Genomic DNA, 13569 nt, shown 5'->3' on the forward strand with positions numbered 1-13569 from the left:
ATCACACTAATTATGACAGTAGTTCCCACAAATCTCCACCAGGATTCAAGACTGATGCATAAAAACCCCTAAATCGTGCTTCCTGTTAGACATATGTGGGATTTTTGTCACAAGCAGATTATTGAGTTATGGTGAAAAATGTGTTTTGTGAGGCAACGGTGACCTTTAACCAACTAAACATGATCAATTTTTTGTTAAGTTCAACTGGATGTTTGTGTGCAACTCTTCAACTGACACTGAATTGAACTTAAGGAGTCGATATTCTGCACATTTACAGGTCAATAATGTGTAGGATCTACCAGCCATTATCAACAGTGGAACAGGACAAGAACAGATTTCCCACCTTCACAGCCATAGTGGAGACGAGGCTTGCTTTGATCACCAAGACACTGCAAACAAAGACACTTTCCACATCTGGCCCGAAGACGCAAGGTATCAAATCAGGAGGAGAGCATGAGACCAGGCGATACAGGATTTCCCCACACAGACCCCCACTCACTATCAGGACCAAATGGCCACCAATACGCATTCTGACTGATTCCTGAGCCATTGAAGGGGAGCTCAGAACCTACATGACAACTTCAAAGACATTCCACTCATTGACAAGGAACTCTGAACTCAAGACAACAACAAAGACAATCGTCCATAATTATGGACAAAACTGCTTTTATGTACATCCATTTTACCGAACAAGTGAACTTTCCAATAACTTCATGGTCAATCTATATCTTGCCTTCTCTTTAATCCTGTGTTAAATTTGTTTTAGTACCAATGTCATTATATTAACATGCCCGCCAATCACATATGATCATGTTTGGTATCATTTTAATCAGCTATCTATCAGTAATGCATCCAGATAAACCATGTTCACCAAATTTCAGTATTTTGGAAAGTTACAAAAATTACCTGAAAATGTAACTCTGAGGGACATCTGGACATCAGCCCTCCCTGACGGAGGATGTACCAGACCCCTGCTAGGTTAATGATATGCAAAGGCCCACTTTATAAGACCACATCTGAAAGTACCATGAGGAGTCTGTTTACCATGTAGAGTCACTTTTCACCACCTGAGAGTCCATGAGGAGCCTGTTTTACCATTGGGAGTCACTTTTCCCATGTAACATCAGGAGTCCACCCGGAGGAGTCTGTTTTATCACTTGGAGTCTCTTTTCCTACTTGGAGCCCCCTTTCACCATCACAGTCAAGAGTCCTCCTGCACCATCAGAATCCTCTGTTCAAAGAAAGAACTTTCCTTTATTATCAGAGGCTTCCAACCCAAGAGTTCTCCAGACTCCAAGGCTCCACTCTGTCCACTGTTGTTCTGACCCACATCAACAAAGGCCGACTGGACCATCCACCGAGGCAGCAGCAGCATCCTCATCATCATCACGGCACGCAAGTACCTTTCAGTCACTGGAACTTGTTGCAACTTTTTCAAATTATCTTTCCAAAGACAATATTCAAAGGCTAACAAAATTAGCCTACTACCAAATTGACGGCTGCTTTCAGGTGTGGTCTATTTATACCTTTTCCCTCAGAACATCATATCTCAAGTGTAATGTTAATCCCAGTGTTAAATTAAAATATTGTGTTCTCTTCCTTCCTTTTCCCATCTCACCATCTTATTTGTTTTGTGTTGTTGTTGTTCGTCTTAATGTGCGTTATTGTTGTTATTGTTTAGTTTAATAAATGTACACAAATATAAGTTCAGTGCTTCAATTGTTTTGTTGTTCACATTTTGGTCCCTAACTTGTGTAGATTCCAGCTACTTCAATTTTATACATAACCTCTCAAGCTAAATAATTCCCCTTATAATCCCCGAAGCTCTTCTTGACGGCCCAACAAGAAGTGTTTCATAGGCTAATTATTATATCTGTCTAATCTAAATACTGCGCTGGTCAAATATCAGGTAGACTGTATAATAATTCTGTATAAAACCCTTAACCCCATTTAAGCAAACATTAACCCTACATTAATATTGGTGGAGAAACATTATTATAATCGTACGGTTATAATTGGTGGAGAAAACCCTTACAAACGTATATCAAGAAATCCTACAAATGATATTTATGAGGCTGAATTGAACATAAAGAGTTACTATTCTGCACATTTACAGAAAAGTAAATTAATTAATAGATCACAAAGGTTTACTAATTTCTTAATTATTCATCTAGAAAATGTCACAACAACTAGAAAACGTCCCTTACAACATGCCTGCTGGGCCTTTTTTGTTCAAATCAAACTGTAGAGTCTGCAACTGTTTTCGAATCAGTACCAAGTTTTCATTTCAGATTTGAATAAAAATATTAACTTACACACAAAAGTACATTAATTTACCCATCGTCCGTTTATAAAACAACACAAAAACTAGAAAACGTAAATTCAAATACTGCTGCTGGACTTGTTTTGTCCAAATCAAACTGGGGATGTAAAAGAAGACAAGAAACTTCAAGTAACTTTAATTTTCTGTCAGTCAGGGTCATTTTGAGGGTTTTAGCATTGAATAAAACATTAGTGTAAGTAAAAAAGCACAAGGGCGTATTAATTTACTAATTATTTGTCTATTAAATGTCACAAAAACTAGAAAATGTCCATCCCTGTTTTGTCCAAATCAAACTTTCACTGTTTTCAAATCAGTGTTAAGTTTTGGTTTAGGATTTGAATTAAAACATTAACTTAGGCACAAAAGTCAATTAATGTACCCATTGTCTGTCTGTAAAACCTCACAAAAACTAGAAAATGTACATTTGAATACTGCTCTTGGACGAGCTTTGTCCAATTCAAACTGCAGAAGCAAAAGTAGAAGAATTCAAGGAAAAACATTTTGCAGATTAATCGCTTACTCATCCAATACTCTCTCGTCTTGTGTCCACCAAACTGTGAAGTCTCTCGTGCAGATCTAAAACCTACGAGCAGATAACACTCTTTTCCACTGCCAGCCACACAAACAGTCACAACAAACTGCGATGACTCACAGTTTCTAAGACGTTGGCAGCTAAGGCAGAGGGATGCTGGCTGTTTCTCAATCTGTTCTCAGTTTGCTCAATAAATTCCATCAATGTTGGACTCGTGCCGACTGATTCTCAAACTGCTGAATGAAGCTAAAACTGAACATGAACACGAGTCCAGACAAGTTAAAGGAGCAGCTTTGGAGGTAAAAGTTTCAGCTGAGTAAGAAGAGAAAAGAAGACATGAGAAAGGAAACTTGTGAAACAAAAGACAATGAAGCTGTGTCAGCGAATCATCGTGCATATCTGGAAAAACAAAGCCAAGAGTTAAAAACCTGGGATCAGATGAGTCGCCGTCCGGGTTTTAAACGTGTGTCGAAACGCTATGAGCTGCAACCAGATGTGAAGAAATGATCAGAATGAAGCAGCATGAAGTCAAGCAGCAGCAGCTCAACCCCCTACAGCAGCGAGGGGAGGAAACCGAGTGAAGGGTGAGGGGCGGAGAGGAGAGAAAATCAGAAACAGAGCCGGTCAGTGAGGGAAAGGAAGGAAAATAAGTCCAGGAAATGAGGAAAAAGGTAAAAGGAGAGAGCGGGAGGGAGGCGAAAAACTTCCCCCAAAGAGCTGAACACGGACTAAACCTGCAGAAATGAGCAACTTCTGATAAACCTTCAATGATATCTACATATAAAAGTTTATTTAGTCAGTATGGAATGTCTTTATCTAAATGTAAAATATTGCAAAACATTCAGTTAAAATTTCAAAAATAACATGGCTGTCCTAAATGAGCCATTATCAATCTAAAATGGCTCAAATGTTGCTCAAAATGACTCAAAATGTACAAAATGATTTTAAATTTGCTTATATCGAAAATATTAATTCAATTATGAGTCAAAATATCCTAAATGACAGAAAAATCAAAATGTCTTGAAAACTAAAAAAAATATTAATCAGAAGTGAGAGACGACCTAACTAAAATGAAATTTGTTGAAAACATCAAATTTTTTTCCAAAATGATTCAAAAATGACCAAAACTAAGATAAAATTGTCCTGAATGACCCATAATTTGTCCAAAACAAATCAAATTTTGTCCTTAATGACCTCAAAATATGTTCATAACTCGAACTGTCCAAAATGACAGAAAATCATTCAAAATATTTTAAAAACTTAAAAAAAAAAAATTACTCAAAAGTGTCCACAGTGACAGAAGATCTGTCTAAAATTATTTAAAATTTGTTGAAAATATCTAAATCTTTTCCAAAATGGCAAAATAATGTGAAACATAAGATAAAAACTGTCCTGGAAGACTCCAAAATAAATCAAATTTTGTCCAAAGGAGTCAGTATATGTCAAAACGGATCCAAACTTTTCAAAATCTATTCTAAAACAACTCAAAGCATGTCCAAAAAATAACCTACAATTGCAATAAATTGCCCATAATCTTTTATAAAAAAAGACCTAATGACTTAGAAATATGTTTATAAAGGCTTGAAATGTCCAAAATAAAAGAAAATCATTCAAAATGTCTTAAACTGGAATAGATTACTCAAAATTGTTTTAAAAGACCCATAAAATAAATCAAAATTTTTCCAAAGGAGTCAATATATGCAAAAGTAATTCAAACTTTTCAAACTATTTTCCAAAATGACTCAAAAAAAATTTAAAAATAAATATAATGTCAAAAATAGCCCAAAATTGCCATAAATCACCCATAGTCCACATAAAATAGTTTAATACTTTGCCCAAAGTAACTCAAAATGTGTTCATAATGACTGGAAATGTCCAAAATGACAGAAAACTATTCAATAATGTTCTATTTGCTGTTGTACACTGTAAATTTCCCCGCTGTGGAATTAATAAAGGTTTGTTCTATCTATCTAAAATCTCTTGAAACTGGGGGAAAAAAAAAAAGTCCAAAGTAAGAGAAGATCTGTCTAAAATGAGATGAAATTTGTTGAAAATACCTAAATCTTTTTCAAAACAACTCAAAAAAGTCCAAAAAAGGTCAAATTGGAGGAATAATTTGTCCAAAATAAGTCAAATTTTGTCCTAAAAGACTTCAAAGTATGTTCATAATGACAACAGAAAATAATTCAAAATGTGTCAAAAATTCTGAAAAATATATTCAAGTGTCCAAAGTGAGTTAAGATCTGTCCAAAATAATTTGATATTTGTTAAAAATATCAAACCCTTTTCCAAAATGACTCAAAAAAGTCCAAAAATAAGATAAAAATTGTCGTAAAAGACCAATAGTATGTCCAAAATGAATAAAATTGTGTCCTAAATGACTTCAAAGTATCTTCATAATGACTCAAAATGTTCAAAGTGGCAGAAAACCAGGATTGTCCTTTGAATTATAGAAAATTAGGAGGTCTAGGAGTCACTGGAAACTGAAGACTGCCATGATAAACATGACAAGTGGATGTAAACTTTAGTTCACGACTGTAAATGACGATCGAATATTCAAGTGTAACTTCACAACAAAGTCCCAGTTGTATGCAGACTTTATGTACTAGTAAAGCAAAAAGGCAGAGGATGAAATGTGGAATGCAGTCGAAACAATCTGACATAAATAAAAATGAATCCCTTAAGCAGAAATCACTGACTGCTGTTGAAGCTCCATTTGAAACCTATTTTGTGGATGCTATAGAGGCTGACTGACTCCAACAGACAAACAAACGCTCTATAGAAATATAAGAGGCTGTTTGCTGTTATTCAAACAAAGGAGTCACAAGGTCGACAGAAACCAAGCCGTAAAACTCTGATAATGAGGTCTGAGAGGATCATATGCTAATCATCTGTCCGCTCCGTCATGCTGCTTCTTCACACCACTAATGTTCTGTTCTGCACACATGACTTTTACTGAATGAGCCTCCAGGAACATTAACACAGGAAATCCCCTTTGATGCTGCTTTTTCTCTTTATTCTTATCTGAACCGAGGGTCTAAAGATAAAGGAGGTCTCATTGCACAGAAAATAAAGCTGCTGAGGCAAATTTGTGTGTGTCGAAGTTGGGGTCACAGAAATGTCCTTATTTTTGAAAGAACAGCACGGTATTTTTTAGATGAAGGCAACATTAAATTGATCAGAAATACAGCCTAGAAATTGTTAATGTGGTAAATGACTATTCTAGCTGGAAACGGCTGATTTTTAAGGAATATCTCCATAGGGGTACAGAGGAACATTTCCAGCAACCATCACTCCTGTGTTCTAATGCTACATTGTGTTAGATAATGCTGTTGAAAGGATCATTGATGATTAGAAAACCCTTGTGCAGTTATGTTAGCACATGAATAAAAGCGTGAGTTTTCATGAAAAACATGAAATTGCCTGAGTGACCCCAAACTGTTGAACAGTAGTGTGTGTATATACTTGCATTCCAGAACAGAAAACTATGTTCTAGTGGTTGTACGTTATTCTTGATTAATCTTTGACTTCTGGCTCAAATTTAGGCCTAAAAACATGAACACAGTTTTAAATTCCTCACTCCTGTTCAGCTTGGTGAAGTGTAGGGAACTCAATGAGAAAGGCAGAGTCTGAATTAAAGCACTTCATGATATTGGATGGTCTTTGAGAGAAAGTGTTCTCACAGTGTGGTAAAGCATGCCTTGGACTTGGTTGCAGAGACTGGTACTTAGAAAATACATGAAGAAAACGGCTGAAAACAAAAGCTTACTGAAGCAGATGTGTCCAGATTTGAAGTACTAGAGACAGAAGGAAGAACCACAGCTGAATTTCAGGTAGAGATTAATGATTCTAGATCAGAATCTGAGAAAGTCTCCAGAATGACCATGAGCAGACGACTGAAGGAACAAGGCTTAAAAGGAAGAACAGCTGCTAGGAAGCCATTATTGAGGCCAGCAAACACCCAAACACACCTAAAATGTGCCACAAACACTGGACTGTAGATGACTGGAAGAAGGTTCTCTGAACGAACGAGTCCAAGTTTGAACTCTTCGGTCAGCACTAACGTGTTCATGTCTGCAGAAAAGCTGGAGAATGTTTTGATGCTAGATTCATCACAGTGAAACACAGATGCCATTATGGTATGGGGTCCCATTTGTGGAAACGACATGGACAAATTAGTTAAAACTGATGGTATCATGAACAAGAAGGTCTACCACAACACCTTGGTGCATCATAGAATCCGATTGGTCGAGGGTTCATATAGCAAGAAGATGATGACCCCAAGCAGACTTCAAAGCTGTGCAAAGATGACTGAACCAAGAAAAAGAAATCTGGAAAACTGGAAGTGATGGACTGGCCAAAGTCCAGACTTGAATCCTAGTGAACAGATCTGAGATTTATTGAATTAAAGAATAAATTGAACAAAAGTTTCATTCAGTGTAAGTCTCTGGGAACAGCTAGAAACTATTTGTGAAGAGACCGTCAAAGTTCATAAAAACAACGGCAGCAAGAATACAAGCTGCTATCAGGGTCAAAGGAGGTCAAACAAAATATTAAGATTTTAGGTGAACGTATGTGAATAAGGGCTATTTAGTTGTTCCAGTTTGTTATTTGCCTAATAAATGACAATACATTTTTAATTTGAAAGTAGTTATTGACAGATTTGTAAAATATTTGTATTTTATCATTTTGATGATAGGAGGTCGGATAAATTTGTTAATAACCGCATGTATATAATCAAATATCCTCATTTAAATAGAAAACCTGGATCAGAGACTGTTGGGAGAGCTTAAAACACAACAAGTCTCTTTGTCGCCATCATGAGGTCAGTTTAAGATCTGAAAAACTCCAAGAATTCCAATGTTTACATCACTTGGGTTATTCCCAACCTTCTAACAGAGTCTTTAAACCTTGATGTTGTTCAAACTGTCCTAAAAAACTCAACTAATCAATTCTCCCACGTTTGATGAATAATAAAAATAAAGCCTTAGAAATACTTCATACTACATCTATTTTAGTCTTAGTAGTAACAGGGGGCTTTTTATTCAATGTGCCACAGCTGGTAATGATAAGACATAATCTGGTCTCTGGGGTTAAATATTTTTTCTCTTTGGACTGTAGGAGGTTATTTAATTGTATCAAAGTATGAAAACACTGAAAATGACTGAATCCGTGTGTGAATGATCCCTACTCAACAGGAAACGTACCGTTTTCTTCCTCTCTGCATTTCCCTCCTCTGCTGCCAGCTGGTACCTGACAAGGAAGAGAAAGAATCAAGGGATGGAAAACAACGACAAACAAAGAAAGACATTCAAGCAGCTGCTCCTTCTGAACACACCCAGGAAATTAATACGAATCGTCCAAAAACAGCAGATGATTTCATGAGATACTGTGAATCTGGATGGAAAATCTTCAGCCCACGAAGGTCAAACGGTCAACTCAAAACAGTGACGTTCTGTGTGAAATAGCAGCTAAAACTCCTGCAGGTGGACTGGTTATACAGTATTTATTTCCCCCATTATCCCAACTTTAATGCAGATTCTTTGTGCTTCTTTAACTGTGCACTTCCCCCCAAAATTCAACCCGATTTATTTAGTATTTACATATTAAAATTCTGTGATTTTGGACACCTTTTTAAACAAATCATCAAATTAAAAACAACGTAAAGATTTTAATTGGCCAATTGTTTTGTAAATTTGTTGATTTACGCCTATATAGTCACAAAAAGTTATCAAAAAGCACATTATTATTGATCGGAGCACAGACAAACTATTATTAAAATATTCAGCTTCCTTTCACATGACAACAAAAATACAGGGTGACCCAAAAGTTTGGAAACAAAGTTTAACTGCAGTGTCTATTTCAGTTGGGGGTGCATGAATTCACTCTTATTTTACCCATTTTTGTTATAGCATGATAAAATAACTTAAAAACATAGTATTTGCAGAGTGCAATAACTAGGAAGAAAATTAATAGAACCATAAGGTACAGGCATGCTGGAGCATAACTTCAAAATGCAGGCCATCAGTGTCAGATTTCAAAACTCTTGATGGTAAAGTATCTGACAGTTTTAATTTTTTTAAACATCCAAAAGTACTATGAGGCAACATTTACTGGCCAGTTTGAGGAACCTTCATAAGCATGAATGAAGATACATTCCAGTGTAACCAGTTGGTGGAAACGTTCACAACTTTGTATAAGAAATAAACATGAACATGTTGAAATATGTTTGTTTTACACTAATCTGTTACTCTTCTGAATATATCTGTGGTACTGATTTATTGAAAAAACATATTATTTGGATTATAGGCTTTTCATTTGTTTCCAAACTTTTGGGTCACCCTGTAAATGTTCATCATTTTTGCTTTCAAAAAAATGGCAGTTGTAGTTTGTGTTTCTATTGATTGATCAATTTGAATATACACTAAATCTACTCCTGCTGGTCGGATGCAGTAAATACAGGAAACAATCCTCCGTTCAGCCACTTCCTCATTTCACAAATGAGTAACTTGATCTGTGGTAAAGGGGAACAAGCTCCCTGTGGTAAAGAATCCACTTCAGCTCAGTAAAGTCAGTAAACCAGATAAAAGGCTCCAGATAAACTGGTTTAACTGGTTTTCTGGCTGATGCTGAGGTAGTTTCTACAGAAAAACTGGAAACTGGAAATAGCTGAATGGTGAGAAAGAAGCTGTGAGGAAACCTGGTGACCTGAATTCAGATCACAGTGGAGGTGAGGTGAATTATTTAACTCGACTCACTTGGAGAAGCGCTCGGCGATGGCGTTGTTTTTGCCCCGGGCTGAGACGATGGACAGCTCCTTGGCGGTGACCCTCAGTGACTGAGACGCCCACTGACGGCGGCTGAACGGGGCGACGGAGGCCATGTTGGACGTCTGATCGATTATTCTGCTGCAGGATTTCCAGGAACACACTATAGGAGAAGAGAAAAAACATTTAATATCTGCACAAAATCAGAGGAGTGTCAAACTTCAGCTGCGTTCTACAAGGATTTCTATTGGTGATGTTTAAAGAAAATACACAAACATGTTTACATTCACGCCACATTCTGCCGATGACGTATTTCACATTTAATCCAACAAGAAAGATGCATCAAAATAATAATTCTACTAAGCTTTAAAACATCTCTGACTCAAGAAAATCAAAGAAAACCTATATTTACTCATTTAGTTTGCATTTTATCTATCTCCGATTTTCTCCACGATTGTGCAGCACTTGGGTCAATTTAGCATTATTTTAAATGTGTACTATTTATAGAGCACAAGAAAGACAAACCAGGAAACAAACTTCTCTACAGCTAGCAGCTAAATTAGAACACAGCCACAGATTAACATGAAACAGAGTCTGCAAAACAATAACTAACTGAAGATCTGGACCTGAGTGGCCAATAAAAGTAATAAAACCGTAAAATATGAAGAAAATAGAGAAGAACAGCAGGAGATAAATTAATGAGTTGATTCACATAAATAGAGGAGATCATTTACGGTCATCAGTCTTGTTTCTATTTTACATGTTCAGTTATAGTCACCCTTATTAATGAAGAAGCCTCGTTATGAATGGCAGGTTCTCTGCTATCACACGTCGTTAAAACATTACATTTAATGTATTATCGGCTACAAATATATGCCTTTCTTGATGACCATCAATCAGTTGATCCCAACTTATTTACCAGAAGCAGCTAGCAACAGATAACAGACATTATAATAGACATTCTGTTCATACATCATAATGTGTCTGAACAACCATCCAAAACATGTTAAACTCCCAATAATTTAACAGAAAAAAGCAAATTCTCACATGTGACAATTGAGTTTCCTATTAAATCATTGGGAATTTAACATGTTTTGTCTGAACAACCATCCAAAAGTGTTAAATTCACAAGAACCTAACAGATAACAATTCTAACAACAGATAATAGACATGATCAGCCGTGTCTGCATTTAAACCTCAGACTGCAGACAGCTTAGTTAACATTTAAACCAACAATGAAGTTGCCTCAAAGACTCAGACAAACAAACACTAAACAAAAAGAAGATTCCTTTTGTGTCCTCTTCTACTCAAATAAGAACCCGATGCTTTTTCTTTCAAAAAAATAAATCATCCTTCCTGGGCGTTCAAACTTCAAAAACATCCTCACAGCTGAATAAAAGTCATACTCACATGTTTTCCTCTGTGGTTAAACATCACAGGAGCCAGTCAGCTCCTCACATCAGTACAGAACCTCACTGAGGAGTCAATACTTTTAGTGACACGACACATTTCACTGAGTCATAAAGTCAATAGAGCGTCACGCAGCCATTGACCATCTGTTCCCCGTTTCTCTGATGGAGCCCCGAGGGCGAAAACCAGCAACCAGACAACCGATACGTCGGCATCACACAAAAACCCTCCTGTTCACACACTTCTACCTGCTCGCTGATTCTGCAGCCTGGAGGCGGCAGACATGCAGCCGCATGCAGCAGCAGCGCCGTCACTGCATAACTGTCATCTCTGAGTTATTCACGCTCCGGATGGATTCAACAATGAGGCCTGCAGCGGCTCGACTCATCGGCTCGACGTCACCCAGCAGGTGGAACGATGTGGGACGTTTCCTAATTAGGACTGACTCATTAATTACGACAACACTGTCCCCTTTGTGTGCTGCTAAAACAGCATTCCAGGAAAGGCAAGATATGTGAAAAAAACTCCATTAAACCCTCTTCTGTAGAGGTCAGATGATTATTTTCACTATTTATTAATGCACTGATTATTATCCATGTCTATACAATTCCAAGAAATAGTGAAAAATCATCTTTATGTCATGTTTTGTCAGAACAACCATCCAAAATATGTTAAGTTCAGAATAATTTAAGAGAAAAAGCACATTTGGATGGTTGATCAGACAAAACATGATGTATGAAGATGATTTTTCACATGCGTTAATTTACGTTTTCTATTAAATTTTGGGGAATTTACTATGTTTTGCGTGGTAAATTCACAATAATTTAATAGAAATAGCATTTTAACACACACGAGAATTACCTTTTCTATTAAATTATTGAGAATTTACCATGTTTTGTCTAAACAACCATCCAAAACATAGGAAATTCACAGTAATTTAATGGAAAAAGCATTTTCTCACACATGAGAATTGCTTTTTCTATTAAATCACTGGGAATTTAGCATGTTTTGTCTGAACAACCACTCAAAACACGTGAAAAGTCACAATAACTTAACAGAAAATGTAAATTCTCACATGTGAGAAGCTCTGAATTATTATTGCACAATACATTCAGTGACTAAGTGATGATCACATACTGCAGGAAGTTGCTTAATTTGAACTGTCTGATCCATGTCTCCAACTACGAGAACATGAGAAATGTCAAATGCCAAATATAGGGCATTATTGGTTTAACTTCACTTTTTACTGCATTGTAAAAAATTCCCTTTCACAGAGTCCAATTCAGGTGTTTTTAAAAGTCTTAGTGAGTCAAAAACCATAATATTGATGAAGCAACAAAGAAAAAAACAGAAAAATGTGAGAAAATGTCACATTTAGCAAGCTAAAACCATCCTATATTCTGCAATATTTTACTGAGTAGCAAAAAAGCCCACCATATAGTCCACTTAAATCATTTCCCAAGGTCCTAAATAGTCAAAAAGTTAACATACTGGGTAAAAAACAACCAAAAAAAGCAGAGAAACACCAGAAAACTGTCACATTTGACAAGCTAAAACTATCACAAGTTTGACATTATTATCCAAAAAAATTGCCTTAAATGACAAACAGCTCATCACCTGTAGGGAAATTAGAACAAACTGATTCATTTCTACAACCATGAGAAAGTGAGAACTGTCCTATCCGATGATTTAACACCAAATGTAGGATGTTATAACTTCATCTGTTGATATTTTTTGACTGGATGGTAAAAACACTGATCAACTTATTCAGTTTCAGTGGTCTTAGTGTGTCAAAAACATGAAATACTCATGGAAAACTAACAAAAAAGCAGGAAATTGTCACATTTGGCAAGCTAAAACCATCAAATGTTGGACACTATCATCACCAAATGCTTTAATAGACTTACTGCTGATCACCTGTTGGAGAATTAAAACCAGCTTATTCATTTCTACAACCATGAGAAAGTGAGCACTGTCCAATCTGATGATTAAAGACTAACGTAGGGCGCAATCACTTGATTATTTTTGACTTAACAGAAAAAACACTGATAAAGGAGTCCAATTTAGTCATTTTTAAAGACCTTAGTGAGTCAAAAACTCTAAATTAAAAGGGCAAAACCAACAATAAAGCATACAAATGTGACATTTGACTGGCTAAAGCCATCAAATGTTTGGAACCATTATCAAAAAATACCCTGAACTGAATAATAAATATTCACCTGGAGGTGAAATGGGACCAGCTTGTTAATTTCTACACCTGTGAGAATCTCAGAACTGTCCTATGTGATGACTAATGTAGGGCATTATCACTTCATTTGTTGATTATTTTTTGACTTAACAGGAAAAAACACTGATGACAGAGTCCAGATTATTCATTTTTAAAGGACTTGAGGAGTCACATACTCAAAATATTAAATAAAAACAACTAAAAAAGCAGAGAAATGCAAGAAACTGTCACATTGGACACCATTATTGAAAAGCTTACTAAGAATAATCACCTATCGGGGACTTAGGACTGACTCATTCATTTCTACAAC

At 36.2% G+C, this 13569-nt stretch overlaps 1 protein-coding gene across 1 annotated transcript in view; it reads right to left on the minus strand.

The window, feature by feature from the left end:
- The window catches only part of lima1a (LIM domain and actin binding 1a), a 36315-nt gene that overhangs the window by 22097 nt on the left and 649 nt on the right, over positions 1–13569 (minus strand). The window contains exons 2-3 of the mRNA XM_022220168.2: positions 9614–9785; positions 8063–8108 (exon numbers count right to left, since the gene is read on the minus strand). Of these exons, the coding sequence (XP_022075860.1) occupies positions 8063–8108; positions 9614–9738 (171 nt within the window). The 5' untranslated portion in view covers positions 9739–9785. The remainder of the gene's footprint in view (positions 1–8062; positions 8109–9613; positions 9786–13569) is intronic.

Source organism: Acanthochromis polyacanthus, chromosome 6 (assembly GCF_021347895.1).
Source record: "Acanthochromis polyacanthus isolate Apoly-LR-REF ecotype Palm Island chromosome 6, KAUST_Apoly_ChrSc, whole genome shotgun sequence".
Lineage (NCBI taxonomy): Eukaryota > Metazoa > Chordata > Actinopteri > Pomacentridae > Acanthochromis > Acanthochromis polyacanthus.